Below are 18,963 nucleotides of genomic sequence, written 5' to 3'. Positions count from 1 at the left end.
TCTCGCTGCTCGCGTCGACGCGAAACGATATTTTTATATTTTTTTTTATGGTATAGGTTGACGGACGAGCTTGGGCTACCTGATGGTAAGTTGTCACCATCACCCATAGACAATGACGCAGTAAGAAATATTAACTATCCCTTACATCGTCAACGCCCTTCAACCTTGGGAACTAAGATGTTATGTCCCTTGTGTCTGCCACTGGCTCACTCACCCTTCAAACCGGAACACATAAATACTGCGTACTGTTGTTTGGCGGTAGCATATCTGATGAGTGGGTGGTACCTACCCAGGCGGGCTTGCACAAAGTTCTACCACCAAGATATTGCTATATTTTATATTAATATATTTATTGATATTTGTCTTTGTGATTTTTTGCTTTTGATTTGCTGAAGCTAAACTATAACATACAAATGAATCAATGAATTTGCTGCTAAGTGCAGTAAATTAGAATATTCCTTGAAGTATATATAGTACGACACAACTTAGATGTCGCATCGGCAAAATTCGTAAAACCGATCACATCCGAATTGAGTACGCTATCCCAAATTATCAATATATATTTCTTATGCTAATATGATCTTTGCATAAACGTGATAACTTGTAATATCATATGACCGAATATATTCGTCCATTTGACGCGTCGATTTACATGCACTTGCCTTCTCTGACGCGTGAATCTATAGCGACGAATAGCGTCGAATGGCGCGATAGGGAGCTATTTCTATTGGTTGTGTGAATCGGCAGTAATCGGTTTTATTTTCATTCCATTGTATTTTCCGATGCTACATCTAATTTGTGTCGTACTATACGAGGATGGTCTTTACACAACGAAGAATTTTTAAATGTTGCCTGAAAAAAAAATATACAAAACCAAAACACGAGTCACCATGGTGTGACGTCATATAGGCAAAAACTTCAGTATCACCAGGCAATTTGATAAACAACGGTTCTGAAGTTTCAATGCTAGAATTTGTACACGTGTACGAATGTAAACCTTTTCCTATTTTGAATTATGATTAAAAAAAAACGTTTAAAATATAACTTATTTTGATGGCAAAACGTTTATTTTGCCGATTTTTTTTTATGGAATAGGTTGGCGGGCGAGCATGTGGGCCACCTGATGGTAAGTGGTCACCATCACCAACAGACAATGACGCTGTAAGAAATATTAACTATTCCTTACATCATCAACGCGCCACCAACCTTGGGAACTAATATGTTATGTCCCTTGTGCCTGTAGTTACACTGGCTCACCCACTCACAAACTGGAACACAACAATACTGAGTACTGTTGACTGCGTATAATTGTTGTTGTTGTTTTTTGTTTTAATATTAAGAAAATTCGCAAAAATGTTTGGGATATCGAAAAGGGGAACTTTGTTGAAGATTTTAGAATTATCTAAAGCTTTTTATTATGAATCAGACTAAAACAAAAAAATCTTATTAATAATAATTATTTATTTACAATTATAAATTATGTTACAATAATAGGAAATAAAATTGTTTTATACTTAATATATTAAATTTAATGTTGCCAGACGACAAAAAAAAATCATTTCATTTAAAAAATTAAAATTTAAACTTATAAGCGAGATCTTTAATTAAAAATTAATTAAAAATAACTAATTACATTTAATAAATTCGTTCTTGATACTATTCCATTTTTTTATACGTTTATTTCTTATCTGTGCTTGTTATGAATTGTATTCCAATGGCAAGAAGAGTAAAGTTAAACAAACCTTACATTTACATTTTCTATCTCTTTATACATAGCTATCCGGCACGGCATCGCACGGTCGCAACGCTGTTCTATACATATAATAAAATTGGAGTGTATGTTTGTAAATCACTCTGCCCTTTTTCACTCAATGCATATTGTATGTACACATGGTACATATACCAAAATAACATTTTTTACAATTTTTGTCTGTCTGTCTTTTTATCTGGATCGGCTGGACCGATTTTGACGGGACTTTCTCGGGCAGATAAATCCTACAATAGGGAATAAGTTAGGTTACAATAATATTTGTTTTTGTTAAATCCAAACGCGTACAAGGTCACGAGCACAGCCAGTACTAAATACACTACAGAATGTCTTAATATACAAACCGCTATGTCCCTGCGTTTTAAATCTGTAATATCTACGAAAGTATTTGTTTAATTTAGATCTCATGGCATATTAAGATCCTAGAGCTTCATTTCTCTTCACTCATCTTCCCATTGGAAACTACTTTGTCTGTATGCACGTTATTATAAATAATTTCGATTCAATTGTCATACCTATTGTATTTTAAAACAGATTAATTTATTCTATAATTCATTATCGATTTCCAAATTCAAATAAAATTGATTTTATCTTATATACAATAGATTAAAATAAAATCGATATGTAGAAATAATCGATTTTAATTCTTCATTAGGGGGCCATTCATTTATTAAAACGATCTAGGGGGGAGGGGAGTCGAACATGTCTTATATTTTCTTGTGAAGGAGTTTAAGAACTAGCGCGCACTGTTGACTTTTGCAACGGTGACTGTTTGATCACTCTTGTCGAGTCCATGAATATGTATGGAGGTGCGCGCACGTTACGACGTGACAATTGGGTGACATTTGTGTCTGCATCTGTACACATTCACGGACTTGAATGTGCGCTAGTGCTTAAAAGTGCTTAAAGAATTTTAAATTATTTGAAAAAAGAAAAACGGGTTAGTACCTACACACTTGTAGTACCTACGAAATTACAAATCAAAAAATTGTTACTTGGAAATTAAAATAGACCCAACATTCAATCATTTTTTTAGATTCTTATGTAATAATTATTATACAAGGGTATCAAGAACTAGCGAAAATAGTCTTACGTAATAAATGAATATGCCCCCCCCCCCTTATGTAACTTTATACAATATCAATTTATTTATAATTAATTTAGTACTGTAATATCATCACAAGTACACGTTCATGCATCCGTTGGCGGTTGCCAGGTAACGGCGCGCATTTTTCTATTTATCTCAGATAAGATCAGTCTACAGCGAGCGAGCTGCGCCGGCCTGAGCTGTGGCGTCGGATCCCTCGTCCTGTCGCCCTGTGGCGGCTCCCGCTGGGCTCTGCGGAGGGCGCGACGTCGTCTGGCCCTCGCTGTTGCTATATATATGTAAAATATGTTTACATATTGACTCTTATTATAAAATGTCTAATCTTAGATGGATGAAGAATCTTATCAAACAGTGAAAAACGAGAGTAGTCCATATATAAGCGATAAACAAGAACGCGGACGGACGCAGAAATAAGTAGCATTATGTGGTGACCAGGATAGTGACGAACAGTCGCTTACGTTGACGAACAGACGCTTACAGTGACGAATAGAAGCGGACAGTGACGGATAGTAGCGGACGGTAGCGAACAGACGCGGACGATGACGAACAGAAGCGGACGGTGACGGATAGAAGCGGACATTGACGGATAGAAGCGGACATTGACGGATAGAAGCGGACATTGACGGATAGAAGCGGACATTGACGGATAGAAGCGGACGTTGACGAATAGAAGCGGACGGTGACGAACAGACGTTGACAGAGATAAATAAACCATATTGCCTTGTAATACAATGATTATTGTTATATATAAAATTGCCCAGCAACTTATCACCTTTTAAAGATTCACTTACAAACAAACATACCACTTTCGATCTTTCCCTTCCCTTTGTAATCTTCGTCGCTGTACGTTTTCGATATTATCCTCTTCTTCGGCGACTGAAACGGAATAAATTAATATCAACAAATACTTCTTACTGATTATAAAGTAATGTCATGATATATTTGGTATTGAGTTTCAGGGCCGTAGCCAGGATTTCATTTCGGGGGGATTTCATTTCGTGCTCTAGGAAAAAAAAACAACAGGTTTTTTTTTTAATAAGCATAAGTAGATATATTAAAATTAGACATAATTTATACACATTTGTTTAAAAGACAATCGATGGCTATTTTATGTTATAGGGGCCAACGACCATGAAGCTCACCTGATGGAAAGTGATTATCATCGCCCATGGACATCTGTGGGGCTCGCAGGTGCGTTACCGGCCTTTAAGGAAGGAGTACGCTCTTTTTTTTAAGGTTCCGAAGTCGTATCAGTTCGGAAAAAGCGTCGGCGAATGCTGGCGCAACAGAGTGGTTGTGCAAGGTAGAAAAGTCTTAAAAATCATGATGTTGTGGTTTTTCGAACATTAAGGTGGTGCGGGTGAAACTTAGAATTTTGACGAGTTGTCCGAAGGTGAAATTCCGCAGCCGGGATTAATCCAAACAATGCGTCCGAACATTTTCCGTGAAATATTCGAAAGTAGAAGATGCAGAGTGATCTAACATCTCTACGCAAAGCTAAAGAATCGAGCAGGTCGAAAAGGGCTTGATTGTCAATAATTCGAGCCACAAGACACAAGTTTGTTCCGGTTTTCTCCGAAGTTTTCCTGAGAAATATTAGCCTTGCCGGTGTATAAGGTGTCTACAGTACTGTTATCTGCGTAGCAGTGAATGTTACAGATTTGCAACATGTCACTGATATGCAGAAGAAACAGAGTGGGTGATAGAACGCAGCCTTGTGGAACACAGGCATTAACGAATTTAAAATGAGAGCATGCTCCATATAACGACTTTAATGTTCCGATCTGCCAAAAAGCTGGTGATCCAATTGCATAATTTCCCGGTAAGCCCGTAGGAAGGGAGCTTCGAAAGAAGCGCTTTGTGCCATACGCTATCGAAGGCCTTCGCTATGTCCAGACTGGCCGCCAATGCCTCCCACTTGCTCTCAACTGCTTCCGCCCATCTATGACTAAGGTAAGAAGGCTAGAAGATCACTGGCTGAACGACCCCGATGGAATCGAAACAAGGAGATGACGGCTATTGGCCTATAATTGGACGGGTCTGGGCGGTTGCTCTTTTTAGGGATAGGATGCACCAAAGTAGTCTTCCAGGAGTTCGGCTGCTTTCGTAGTCGGCGACTATTCGGTAAAGAGCGCCGACTATCCGTTTTTTAATAATATAGTAGGAATATTCTCAATAAAATATACAGGGTTATTGGTAATTTACCTTATATATATATAAGGGTTATTGGTAATTTGACGGTGATAAGGGGTGACTATTTGGACTATTGAGGAGGATTTCACATGAGGATATTTTTGTACACTTTTTCACTCCAATGAACATGCCATTATGATATTTAGTAACCCCATCTTGATCAAATGTAGCTTCTAATGGTTCAGAGTTATTTTCCAAATAAGATGCGACTCCTGAATACGCGTTAAGCTCAAATTTATAAAAAAATAATTTCCTTTCCTTCCTTCTTCGTGAGAATAGTAAGGATAGAATTCTGCATTATACACTGTAGAACATGCCGTGTTTGCTATGTTCTTTTATAGATAGTTTCTCGGATTCGATTATTAATACTTTATTTAAGCTATATTACAAAATCTCTTATTTATAACTTAGCTATTGAACTATTTCTGTTCCTAAATTTTATTTTAAATTTGTATTAAGTAAGTAAGTTTTTTTTTCATTGGTTGTTATTTTTAGTTAATTTTGAGGGAATTTTAAAGAGCGACCATTAGTACGAATTCGTTCATGTTCGACTACGAATTTCCACCAGCGTCCTTTCTGATCATTTTATTTCGATTGTTTTGAAATAATTTCCTTCTTTTTTAATAAATTTTTTTAAAGCTAAGAAAACGGTTATGTTTTTAAAATAATCTGCACGCCAAGATTTATTATAATGATTTTTTTTAGTTTTTAAGGCATTTTTGAGAAAAAATATTGAATAAATTTCGTTTTCCGTCTCCCATTTCTAAATTTGGACCGATAATTATTGTTTAAATATTGACAAATATCCAGTGTTTAATCGTTTTTATATAACAAAAGAAAAACATAGCTATTAATTGATACTTTTTTTAAATAAATTGAAAAAAGCTCAAAAACGTGATAACTCAAAAATGGTTCACTTTTCGATTATGCATATGGGGGTTAAAATTATTCCTCCTAACGGATATACGTCGAATTACCAATAACCCTGTACATATGTACAGTACATGTATCAGAAATTTTACAATCTGTCTTACATTCTTTTATCTTCTTTAGTATCTAAAATTACTAACGTGATATTATGACATCAAAAATTAGTATCTTAATAAAATGTGAATAAGGGTATTTATTGCCCCTAGTCTTTGCGTAAAATGATTCATTTTGTTTAGATTTATTGTCGTATCTAGACAAAATGGCTTAATTTTCTGAAGAAATCAATAAATACTTACGTTTTGTTTGTTTAATTAGCGCAAAATATTTTTTTTGATAATACGATAGCGGTTAGTGAAAAAATTTCGGGGGGGGGGTTTGAACCCCCAAAACCCCCGCCTGCCTACGGCCATGTATGAGTTTTATGGTACATGGCGTACATCGTGCAATAAGAACAACTGGTGGTCCAAAAGAGGCACGGCCGGTCCATAATCAAAATCAAAATCAAAATAAACTTTATTCAAGTAGGCTTAAGTAACTTTATAAGCACTTTTGAATCGTCATTTTACAATTAAGTGAAGTTACCACCGGTTCGGAAAGTAGATTCTACCGAGAAGAACCGGCAAGAAGCTCAGTAGTTACTCTTTTTTAATATTTAAAAATACAACGTCATGTTAATTAAAGACAATTATTTAAATTATAGATCGTGTTAAACATATTAACACTTCCTTGCATCGCCAATGTGACACCAACTTTTGGAAACTAAGATGTTGTATCCCTTGAGCCGGTGAGTGAGCCTTAACTTATTTGCGAAATCATTTTTTTTTACATTCCTGCAGTATGGGGCGTTTAAGACCTCGTATGAAAAATATCAAAGTACCGGTACGGGACTTATTAGACACCGTAACGTTTGAGAAAGTAATACTTGGAACATATTCCACCACGCTGTTCCATTGCAATGTGGAATACACATGTGGCAGAATTTCTATTAAATTAGACACATGTATTTTAATCGCGATATTATCCTTCACCGCCGAGCACGAGATGAATTATAAATACAAATTTAACACATGAATATTCAGTGGAGTTTGCCTGGGTTTGAACCCGCAATCATCGGTTAAGACGCACGCGTTCTAACCACTGGGCCATCTCGGTCCCAATACCAAGTAATTCAATACCAACCTTTCTCTTCTGCTTCTGATAATGCTGGGCGTCGTAGAACTGTGGCTGAGAGCGCCTCACCCTACCGGTCCTGCGTTTAATGTCTTCCACCGCTGGTAGAGTGTCTGCAGCGCGTCTCGCTGCGAAGAACGTGTGCCCGCATTTACACGACTTGGACGCGACCGCTACCTGCGATATGTACAAAATCACAACCATTATGGCAGATGATCTACGAGGTGGTAACTTTTCACCATAACCTTAAATAATAAGAGAGAGTTAAAGGGTACTCCAGAGTTCCTTATGTACAAATTAAATTTATCTATTCTTTAAACTTGTTACAATTATAATATTAATTAACATCTCCTACTTCTTAATTTTTTCTATTGTAAGGAGTGTCATCCCTACCACACCATCCTACCTGCTATAGGCTATATAAGGCGTTCGCAAATTGTTATTATTGTCAGCCATTTAGTGTAATAAAAGTTATGGTTAAATTCTTTATTTCGATAAAACATAAAATAAGCGTGTTTTGTTGGTAGATTGTTTTTTTTAATTAATTACCCATTCTGATTACTATATTTTGTTTCTTTGGTACAAATACCAAACAAACAAAAAATCAAAATAAAACAGTAATTAAAAATTTATGAGTCTTGATGTAAATTGATGACTTTATTTTATCAATATACTATTTAATTATGTACATTTCAAACTCCATATATTCCTTATTTATGCAATATATATATCTATATTTATAAAAGTGAAATACTGCTCATTGATTGATACTAAAATCTCAGAAACTATAAAACCTACAAACGGGAAATTTGATAGGTAGGTTCCTTATAGGGTTGACATCCTTTTAGAATTGATTTCACCAATAAAAGAACCATTTAATTTGTAGGAAGACTCTGGAGCATGACTGACCGCTATAAATCTGGTAGAAAGAAACACAACATTTTGATATATTAAATCATTAGAGGATGGTTAAATGGGCCACCAGTTAGACCCTACACATACTGGTGTTGTAAGAAAAATTAACCATTCCTTACATCGCTAATGCACTCCCTACCTTGGGAACTATTATGTGTAAGCCATTTAAAAATAAACAATATATAAACATAAATATGATTATGATTTGACTATTTTTATTAAAATGTGAATAAAATCAGCAAAGCGGGTAGTTAAATAAATTGTAAATGTTAAGGCTAAAGCTTTTAAAAGCACTGTGTGCATAGATTTACTATCAGTTCGTTTTAGGGCTTTGATGGTTACAGTAAATTAAAGGTAAGATTATTGTACTAATTGTAATGTTCATTGTATTAAATTAAAATGTTTTAATGTTTAAATTTTCTGTTTTATTTTAATATAATAATAATAGTAAAATGTTAACATATGTTATGTCCTGAGCCTGTTATCACTAACTCAAATATCATACCATTCAGACAAGAACACAACAAAACTGAGTATTGTTGTATGGTGCTAGAATATTTTATCAGTATGTATTACTCAGCAGGCTTGCCTGCCTGCCATTAAGTACTATCTTGAAGCTAATTAATAAAGAAATGTGAAAGAATATTTATACAAGCTACAAAACTTTAGTGCATATATTTTGTGTGCTGATAATTTATTAACATAAGAATTAACAACATTAAATGCTTAAATATATTATATACAAATATTAACTAAAACTAGTTACTGTATAAATCTTGACCGCGTGGAATCGTGGCAAGAATGCTAGCAGCATTTCCCCATATATATTATATCATATCATGTAGTATATTAGATCAATAACTAATTTATTAATAAATATATTGTTATTGTTGGAAGTTCTAGCAATTTAAAATCAATATCTATGACCTAAAGGTAGAGGTAGGTAGGAAGGGTAGGAAGTAGGTAGGTCTTACAAACAGATTGTTCATGTTAGATTATTTTGGAAGCTTTTTGGATTAATTTAAATTTTACATAGCTTTTTCTATGCCTAACAGAGTGAAAGTGTTATACTGGCAAAAATCCTAAAAATATTAAATATAATAATAAACCGGAGGTCTTTTTGACTAAGGTCAATTGGCACCCAACATCAAAGGGTTATGAAAGATTTATAAAACTTTTGAATAAAATCTGTGTATTAAAAAAAACGGAAGAGGTAAAACTGATCTAACTTCCGAGTTAAAATAATTTATCTTATAATAAGTTATGATTCTTTGTTGGTAAGCTTATGTCCTTTTTTTAACTATATTAGGCAGAGAATTAAAAAGAGTTTTTTTACCTGTAATTCGCATTTTGGGCAGCTCTTCGCTATCATTTTGTTTTTCCCCATTTTTAAATCGTTAATAAAATTATAACTTACGATAGAGTTTAAATAATTAACATATAGTTTTTAAAACATCACGTATTTTGAAAGTAAATCATCACGTAATTATACTTTTTTAATATTTTTTGTAATTATTGTTAAACGTCATAAACAAAAAAAGAAATATTATAGTCAATGTTGCCAAGCCATCATAATTTAATAAATAATAAAAAAGGTATATGTTATAATGTTTTTATAATTGGTTCTTGGTTTATTAATGGGTACTTAAATTCAGGAAAGCGTATATTACAATTTGTAATAGAAAATAAATGTCTGTAATTCAAGGCTGTTTTAAGTTACATTTTTGTTTAAGTTACACAGTTGCAAGTTGGTTGCAAGGCAGAAAAATATACGATATTCTTACGATCTAATTATAAATCACAAATAATGTATTAAAAATTATTGTACGAATAGAAAAAAAAGTATTTTGATATCGTTTTAGAATCGAATATTTTGGGATAATTAATTAGTGTTGGATAATCGAACGAATCATTCGAAGTCGTTGATCTATATAACTTTTAGGTTATTATCTGTGTCCATTTGTTGTCATAAACAAAAATGTCAACAGAACAGTGCGAAAATGTACTTTTTTGTAATAAATCCGAATTATAAATGTAATATTTCATAACAATAAACAAAGACCCAAACAGATGGTCGTACAAAACAAACGATAAAAAATGTTATCTCAAAACTTGTATCAAAACCGTTAATAAACATGTACATAACATAAAATGGTCAAACATTTTGTAAACAATGGCATTCTTGAAAAGTACATATTCAAACTCGGAAGAAAATAAGTTTAAATTTGAACATACAAGTAGTTTCAATAAGTATTTCATATGCCACTATTGTGAGAGGAAATTTTTAACGAAACAAATAATAGAGGAACATGTACTAACTTGCCTTAGTGCCCGTACTTGCGAATGGTGCAATATAGTTTTTAAAAACCGTGGCAATCTCGTTACGCATGCTTACTACATCCACAACGATAAAAGGTACGTAACACAGATTAACGATATATCTTACGATGTTTATAACAAAGTTGAAACACATAGAATATTACTAGTTTTTAAGATACTGTTTATATTGTTAGTCTCTATGACTGACTAAGAATGGGATCAAAAGAATAACTAGACGATAAAATAGCATGGAGTTAGAGTTAGTATTTGTGGATTTTCATGCAAAATATATGAACCAATTTAATAAAATTTTGAAATATATTTTGACATGCATAAAACTAACATAAATTTTTGTTTTTCTTGGTATAATCTGTATTGTTAAATGGTGGTTACATTAAATATAATTTACATCTTATAAAATGACAATTAAAAAGTGCAAGTATGAGCCTACTTGAGTTGAATAAAATTAAGTTTGATTTGAAATTGTTTACTGAAGTAGTACATAAAACAAAAGCAGTTTTTACACATGATATGGAATATGCATTAAATTAAATTAAGTACATTGAAACATAGCTATTATGTAGCATCTTACCTATCCATACTTGGTGGCAATGTTTTATTTATTTATTTTATTTATTTATTTTTTGGGAAACAAACAATTATAATTACACTTAATAGTAAAAAACAAATATAAGAAAAACATAAATCAATCAAGTTTCCACTTAAAATTAATACAAATAAATGACATATTATATTAAAAACAAAAACAAAAACAGAAAGCACAGAATGCAAGTGAAACGTAAACTAAATTTAAATTCGCTAAGTTTTGAGTTAAATATATCTAATTCTGTACAATGTTTGTTATAACTTTTACATGCACGTAACAAGAACATATTCTTTGAATAGTCACACTTACAAAGGGGTACAAAAAATAAAGTTAAGGCTCTTAGAATCAACAATGTTATGAACAATTTTATATAAAAATATTTGGTCTCTTATACTTCTACGCATATTTAACGGAATGATACCCGAAATATCATTATTGTCAGTATTATCAGAAAGGCCACCTCTTAATCGCAAATGTTTCAAAAATTTTGACTGAATTTTTTCTATTTTGTTTACATACGTTTTATAATAAGGGTTCCAAACTGTAGAGCAATATTCCAAGATAGATCTAACATAAGCATTGAAAAGTAGAATTAAGGTAAAGCTATTTTTAAATTCCTTAGTCAATCTAAGAATAAATCCCAGCATTTGATACGCTTTAGCTGTTATATAATTCACATGATAGGTAAAAGTTAGCTTCTGGTCTAAGTAAACACCCAAATCTCTAATCTCGGAAACTCTAACCAGACAGGTATTCTGCAATTTATAATCAAATATTATTGGCCTCAGTTTCCTAGTAAATGTTAGAATGTTACATTTTTTAATATTTAAGCGTAAGAGGTTTTTATCACAGCAATTATCTAAGCTATTGAGATCAGTTTGAAGTTTTAAACAATTTTGAGGCGACTTAATTATTTTGAAAATTTTCATGTCATCCGCATAAAGTAATATGTTACAATTATGAATAGATTGACTAATGTCGTTAATAAAAATATTAAATAATAATGGCCCGAGATGAGAACCTTGAGGAACACCGGAGGTAACGGGCACAAACGATGAACAAAAACCTTTGATAGAAACAGCTTGGCTACGATCCCTCAAATATGATTCGAGCCAACGAAGCAAGTCACCGTGAATACCAACGGCAGCAAGTTTTTTTACCAACAAAGAATGAGAGATCTTATCAAAGGCTTTTGAATAGTCCGTGTACACAACATCCACCTGACCACCATTATCCATCACTGTTGCGAGTTGATGAGTAAACTCACAAAGATTCGTTTCAGTAGATCAACCATTGACGAATTTTATGCAAGCCTAGCCTAGCTACCACCTGCCCATCAGCATATTCTGCCACCAAACACCAGAACATAGTATTGTTGTGTTCCAGGCACAAGGGACATAACATTTAAGCTCCTAAGGAGTGGATAATATTTCTTACAGATATATGATTGGTGACACTTACCATCAGTTGGCCCACATGCTCATTTGCTAGCCTATACTATATAAAAAAAATTTCTGTTCAAGCCCATCTGTGTAGGTACTATCCCCCTTAACCAATATTGTAATATCTAACAGTAACACTTAGATTTGTTGTGTTCTGGCTTACAGGGTGAATAAACCAGTTGTAATATGAGCACAAGGGACACAACATCTTAGTTATCAAGGTTATGGTACCATTTATGATGTTAGGGATGGTTACTAATTTTTAGTTTCAACATGAGGTGACCACTTGCAAACTGATGGTTTATTTATTGGACCTCTTGTTTATTTTAATAAATGGAAAAAGGTCAGCCTTACATATAAACATTGCTGAGGGCAATGACCTGAAGGCTCGTAAAAATTGGACGAATAAATTAGAAACATAAAGATGACAACAATATATACAGACATCAACATTAAGATTGATAAACATTAATTTCACATGACACCCGACAACAGCCTGTAATTTCCCACTGTTAGGCTAAAGGCCTCCTCTCCCTTTGAGGAGAAGGTTTGGAACATATTCCACCATGCTGTTCCAATGCAATTTCTATGAAATTTCATTGGAATACATGCAGGTTTCCTCACGATGTTTTCCTTCACCGCTGAGCACGAGATGAATTATAAAGACAAATTAAGCACATGAATCAGCGGTGCTTGCCTGGGTTTGAACCCGCAATCATCGGTTAAGATGCACGCGTTCTAACCACTGGGCCATTTTGACTCTTACCCACGTTGGGTTAATTTCACATTACTCATTAATAACTTTCATTTACAGTCTGAAAACGAAACAGCTACCGTCCAACACCTGCAGTGCCTGTGAGAAGTCATTCTCCAACAAGGGAGGGCTGAAGTACCACATAAGACGGTCGCACTTCAATCTAGTAACCAAAATACCGGCGTACAGTAAGAAACAAATCAATCAAGTCTGGTTCGAAAAGGTTCTAAACACAGATAGTATCGTAGAAATTAAGAAATCCAGTGACAATGTTCTCTTAGTAAGAAAATACACTGATAACAAGAATGTAAGGGTACAAGAATGCAAGGTACTTCTTGATTTGACAGCGTTCTATCCGACTGGCAACCGTGTCACAACGACTGAATGTGAAATATGCAAAATGGTGGTATTGGATAGGGATTTCAAGAAGCATTACGATGAGAAGCATGGAGAAGTGAAGAAGCATCACTGTAATAACTGTAATATGACGTTTAAAAGGTCCTACTTCTTTATACGTCACAATTGTAATAAAAAGAAAAGGAATAGAGGTAAACTACAGTGTAAGATTAGTAAAATTGAGAGTTTAACGCCTATACAGGTATGATGATACATCTTAAGTCCATTCTATGAATCTAATTGAGCACCCAAAAGGAATCCGTAGCTTGCATTTGAATCCCGATTATCCGGATCTAATAAAACCAAGGGTATTCCCTACTATCGATAATCCGGATAATCGATTATGAAGCAAATCGAACAATATTTAAAATTTAATATTTTTGGTTTTACTTAGAACCGGCAAACAAATAAGAGCGGCAGTACACTGTCGGTGGCGGGAGCAAACTAGTCGTAACATGCCTCGTTGCGCCGTCAAAACATTTTTAAATTATTTTTTTTACTAATTAGAGACGAGACGAATGAGTCCGGATAATCGGTTATTCGGATAATCGATCAGACAATCGGGATTCTACTGTAGTCAATATGTGGGTTTACATTGACAAGGATTCCGGCAATCCTTAGAAATGAAGAAGGTTCATTTCTAAGGATTGCCGGATTAGTCTCTTATGTCTTATGCACATTTGCACCAATCAGATGCTAGAATTTGATTCCCTAGGAGTTCAACTCGTGGAATGGACTGTTGATAAATATTTGCCTTAAAGCAATATGAGTTTTTTAAAAGAGTTTCTAATGGTCTGTTTCAAGATAGGGATGAATGTAACAGCAGTCGTCGACTTACGTCGTCGTTTCGATTTTCGTTGTTTCGAGTTACGGCGACGATGTTATGACACTTCCTCAAACATACGTCAGATTTTCAGTATAGGAGAATTCAGTTGTTTCTTAGTGCTAACAAAAAACAATGAAGTAATCTCAATCTTATGTCTCAAGTTACGTCCAATCGCACGTGACATTGGCGAAATAATCTGTGCCCTCTTGGTACAAAGAAAAGTCATTTAAAAAAAAAAGTGACGTCCAAGAATGTTTTGACACCATTCTTCAAACCTACGTCAGCTGTTTCGATTTCTAGAATTGGGGAATTAAGTTGACATTGCCTCGTCACAAGTTGATTTCCCAAGAAGATGAAAACGAAATAATCTCAATCTTATATGTCTCGACTTACGTCGTTTCGATTCTCGTCCATGAGATCATTCACTTGTGCCGATGTCAATGTCATCTTAACTTAATCGCGGATTCAAACCCACGCATGCACCTCTGAACATTCATGTGCTTAATTTGTGTTTGTAATTAATCTCGTGCTCGGTGAAGGAAAACATCGTGAGGACACATGCTGATTATGTGTCTAATTTCAACGAAATTCTTCCACATGTATTATCCACGAACCCGCATTGGAACAGCGTGGTAGAATGTGTTCCAAACGTTCTCTTCAAAGGGAGAGGAAGCTTTAGACCAATAGTGTTATATACAAAAACCTTCCTCTCGAATCACTATGTATTAAAAAAAACCGCATCAAAATCCGTTGCGTATTAAAGATCTAAGCATACATAGAGACAGACAGCGGTAAGCGACTTTGTTTCATACTGTGTGATGATGATGATTAGAGATGTCCTAAATGGCAAGAGATTGCCATAATTATATCTGTGATTTTACTACTTTTGGTCACAATTTTGTTAGTATGAAGTTAGTACCTTTTTAGGGTTTAATAGTATGGAAATTTGTTTATATTTATTTATTTAATAATAATTAATTACAAGTAATTAAAAAGGCCCGAAAAGATATAAGTAAGTAGTTGAAACTGCGGCTTAGCCCGCGTGAAAATTTTAAAACGCATATCACAAACTCCAATTTACCTTTTACCTTTACCTTTAGGGGTAATTCGTCGAATCCAATCTTAGCGGATTTCTACACCCTGTCAAATTTAAACCTACCTGTCAAATTTCAAGTTTGTACCAGTTATAGTTTCTGTTTGTACAAGTTATAGATCTCGTGATAAATCGTTGAGTTGTATTTCGATATTATATACTCGTACATACACAGTTATATATCCTGTATGATCGACAATTGTTTTGGGTTAAAATTCAAGCTACCACTTCTAGAAACGTAGTATTGTTTGATTTGTTAAGTCATATTTGATCAGTGATGAAACCAAAGTATTTACGACTTAGATATTAAACGGTTTTTGAAGGGGGGGGGGGATGTTTCCTTTTAGGTTTTCTCGTTTGTTAGGAAATAGGACTGACAAGTAGCAACACCAGCGACGTGCCTATAAAACGAAACGTCAAACGAAGAGTAGCCTAGGCGTATGGCGTTGAATGCACACGTCATTCCTCCCTGGAGTCGACGACGGCGTCCTAAGCCGAGGTCCGGCCTCATAGGAGGCACCCTTAGGATGCGCGTATTCTGAGCCCTTCAGTGGGCTCCCATCACTAGGCTTGAGTATTTAGCTCGCCTACCCCACCCGGTGACGCTGTAGAGGCCAATAGGGCCAACGGCAATACACACGTCGAAAAAAAAAAAAAATGTCGGGAGCATTTGCTCGTCGGTCGTCGGAGTGTTCACACGATTCGGCTATGTCAAAATAAATAGATTGTTTAACTGATTTAGTTCACCTTAAATTAATCGTAGCTGATATTTAATTATTTTTTTTTTATAGAAAATCATTTCTGATACCTAAAAATATAATGATCTTTGTGATAATCTCCTATGAAAAGACGAGAGTTCTATTGACAGTTACTTCAACACTTTCTAGTTTGCTCAATTTTTGGAGAAGCGTAAGTTTTGGCGTTGTTTGTGTAAACAACCAAATACAACTTACTCGTACAGTTCCCTAGTGTGGCACAATTATGCCTAGCGGCTATTTTATAATGCTGCTGATCTTGAGGTTACAGGTTTAATCCTCGTTTCAAGCTAATTAGACCAAACAATGGTCCAAAAATACTGCCTCGCAACTTGGAATCTATTGAAATGCAGTGTTTACGTTTCCGACCCTCGAATGGAATAAGGTCAGTACAGTAACAAGACCAAAAGCTATATCTTGATGGAATTAAGACGTAGACCAGTTTTGTACAGACTCGTTTCTCATTTTACGTAGTTTTCTTTCGGGGATGCTCCTCGTTTGCCTGTCATTATTTATGTCAAAACGGGGACTTTTTGCATGTAATACTTTTGTTGACATATAACATTAATTAACATGGTTATTTTTATTACTATAAGTATTTGAAACAGGATATTTATCTTTTTTTTTTTCATTTGGTGGAGTTACATTTCGATGTTAGCTACTAATGTCTTGTTCACGAGGCTTTTAATTTAAATCGACATGTACCCTAATGTCATGCGTAGTAGTTCTCCTGGTGGTACGGCTTTGTACAAGCCCTTCTGGGTAGGTACCACCCACTCATCAGTTATTCTACCGTTAAATAACAGTACTCAGTATTGTTGTGTTCCGGTTTGAACAGTGAGTCAGTGTAACTACAGGCACAAGGGTTATAACACCTTAGTTCCAAGGTTGGTGGTACATTGACGGTGTAAGGAATAGTTAACATGACTTACAGCGTCATTGTCTATGGGTGATAGTGACTACTTACCATCACATGGCCCATATACTCGTTCGCCAACCAATACCATATAAAAAGAAAAAGTATTATAAATACTTTTAAGCTGTATTTTGGCTCAATTAACATCTATATAAGAATATTATTCTTTAGTGGTTGTTACGTTGAGCTGTTTTAAGACATTATTAACATTCCTACTATGTATATAGAAATGCAAAACCAACACAGATCATTGATCCGATTATTACTAATAAATTGATACATTTTTGCAATCAAATGGAAAAATAACTGCCATTTTGGAATATTCCAATTCAACAACTAACGACCCAGTTGCGAATCGATCGGATTTAAATCGAGAACGTATTGTTATACTTATAAATTAGTAGAATGATTCAAATCAAATCAAAATAAGCTTTATTCAAGTAGGCTTTTACACGCACTTTTGAATCGTTATTTTACAATTAAGTGAAGCTACCACCGGTTCGGATTTCGGAAAGTAGATTCTACCGGGAAGAACCGGCAAGAAACTCAGTAGTTACACTTTTTTAACATTTAAGAACATCGTGATTCAGCTTAGGTTGATTTGTGTGAGAAATAGGGACAATGATCGTGTCAATGCTTATCAATCGATTTTTTTTTGTTTTATAGTTATGTTATCAATATATAAATGACCATAAGAGTATGATAATAATAAATTTGACATTATTCACGATATTAAGTTGTATAATTTAATACAACTTAAGTTAAATGAGGTAAGTATTTAATACCTCAGAAGTTCGACTAATGGAGTGGACAGTGGCGGATTTACAAATCTGCCGCTAGTAGGCTATTCAATTTTTGCGGCCCCTATTTTTTTGCAACATTTATGATTTGTGTTCTATCGTCCTCATTACATCGGTTCTTTCCCGTTATTAGTGTGATTATAAAATAGGTGATATTTCTGTCAGTTACTAGGTTAGTTTACCAACCCGCTATGTAGTGACGAGTAGATTACGGACGTAATGTGTATACATGTAATTATAAGATTTTTTTTAATTTCTGGGAGACAAATTTGGGCTAAATCTGCCGCCCTAGGCTCCAGCCTACTTAGCCTATTGGTAAATCCGCCACTGGGAACGGACTATAGATATTTTTTACATATATATATTATTATTAAGTATATTATAGATATATTCATTTACGAAGGCGTTACGTTAAAATTATAAAATAATGAATATTGTTTATTTTTCGTTTTCGCTGTTTCGTTGTTTTACGCACACTAACATAATGTAAGCACGAGCATCACACACACTAACTTAAGCTATTAATTTAACATGAGACCTCTTTGGATGGAGAGATCTCTACATAGATTTAGGTGATTTTTTTTTCATTTACGCTTAATCAGACCGTTGAAAGACTTACTGTTATTAATAAAAAAAAAGATTCCAAATGGTGTATATTTATCATCACAACTAATTATTTATAAGTTATTTTACAATGAGCTGAGATGGCCGCGTGGTTAGAACAGGCAAGCACCACTATACATATGTGCTTAATTTGTGTTTATAATTCATCTCTTCCTCGGCGGTGAAGGAAAACATCTTGAGGAAACCTGCATGTGTCTAATTTCATCGAAATTCTGCCACATGTGCATTCCACTAACCTGCATTGGGACAGCGTGTTGGAATATGTTCCAAACCCCCTCCTTAATGGAAGAGGAGGCTTTTTTAGACTTTATTTACTTTACTAAATTATTTAATATAACTCATTTTAA

General features: G+C 34.3%; 2 protein-coding genes across 3 annotated transcripts; one reads left to right on the top strand and one right to left on the bottom strand.

The window, feature by feature from the left end:
- Positions 1-2,860: 2,860 nt before the first annotated feature.
- Positions 2,861-9,623, bottom strand: LOC124542236 (UPF0547 protein C16orf87 homolog). 2 transcript variants are annotated; one of them, XM_047120183.1, is made up of 4 exons: positions 9,421-9,623; positions 7,179-7,346; positions 3,668-3,752; positions 2,861-3,144 (listed from the first exon to the last, which is right to left on the bottom strand). In XM_047120183.1, the coding sequence occupies exons 1-4, from the start codon at positions 9,469-9,471 to the stop codon at positions 2,960-2,962; spliced, it is 489 nt and encodes a 162-aa protein (XP_046976139.1). In that variant the 5' UTR covers positions 9,472-9,623; the 3' UTR covers positions 2,861-2,959. The 2 variants fall into 2 exon arrangements, with proteins under 2 accessions (XP_046976139.1, XP_046976140.1); XM_047120184.1 differs by having other exon boundaries at positions 3,680-3,752; positions 9,421-9,598.
- Positions 9,624-10,070: 447 nt separating this feature from the next.
- LOC124542234 (zinc finger protein 320-like) lies at positions 10,071-13,956 on the top strand. Its single transcript, XM_047120181.1, has 2 exons — positions 10,071-10,499; positions 13,267-13,956. The coding sequence occupies exons 1-2, from the start codon at positions 10,258-10,260 to the stop codon at positions 13,808-13,810; spliced, it is 786 nt and encodes a 261-aa protein (XP_046976137.1). The 5' UTR covers positions 10,071-10,257; the 3' UTR covers positions 13,811-13,956.
- The last annotated feature ends 5,007 nt before the right edge of the window (positions 13,957-18,963 follow it).

This window comes from Vanessa cardui, chromosome 30 (genome assembly GCF_905220365.1).
Source record: "Vanessa cardui chromosome 30, ilVanCard2.1, whole genome shotgun sequence".
NCBI lineage: Eukaryota > Metazoa > Arthropoda > Insecta > Lepidoptera > Nymphalidae > Vanessa > Vanessa cardui.
This window is presented reverse-complemented; position numbering and strand designations above follow the sequence as displayed.

Bases quoted from the DNA above. Each gene is read 5' to 3' on its own strand.
- LOC124542234 (XM_047120181.1), top strand. From the start codon at position 10,258: ATGGCATTCTTGAAAAGTACATATTCAAACTCGGAAGAAAATAAGTTT. The intron at 10,500-13,266 runs GTACGTAACACA...TTTCATTTACAG, and splicing joins TACATCCACAACGATAAAAG to TCTGAAAACGAAACAGCTAC.
- LOC124542236 (XM_047120183.1), bottom strand. From the start codon at position 9,471: ATGGGGAAAAACAAAATGATAGCGAAGAGCTGCCCAAAATGCGAATTA. The intron at 7,347-9,420 runs GTAAAAAAACTC...TACATATCGCAG, and splicing joins GCCCAAAATGCGAATTACAG to GTAGCGGTCGCGTCCAAGTC. The intron at 3,753-7,178 runs GTTGGTATTGAA...ATTCCGTTTCAG, and splicing joins ATCAGAAGCAGAAGAGAAAG to TCGCCGAAGAAGAGGATAAT.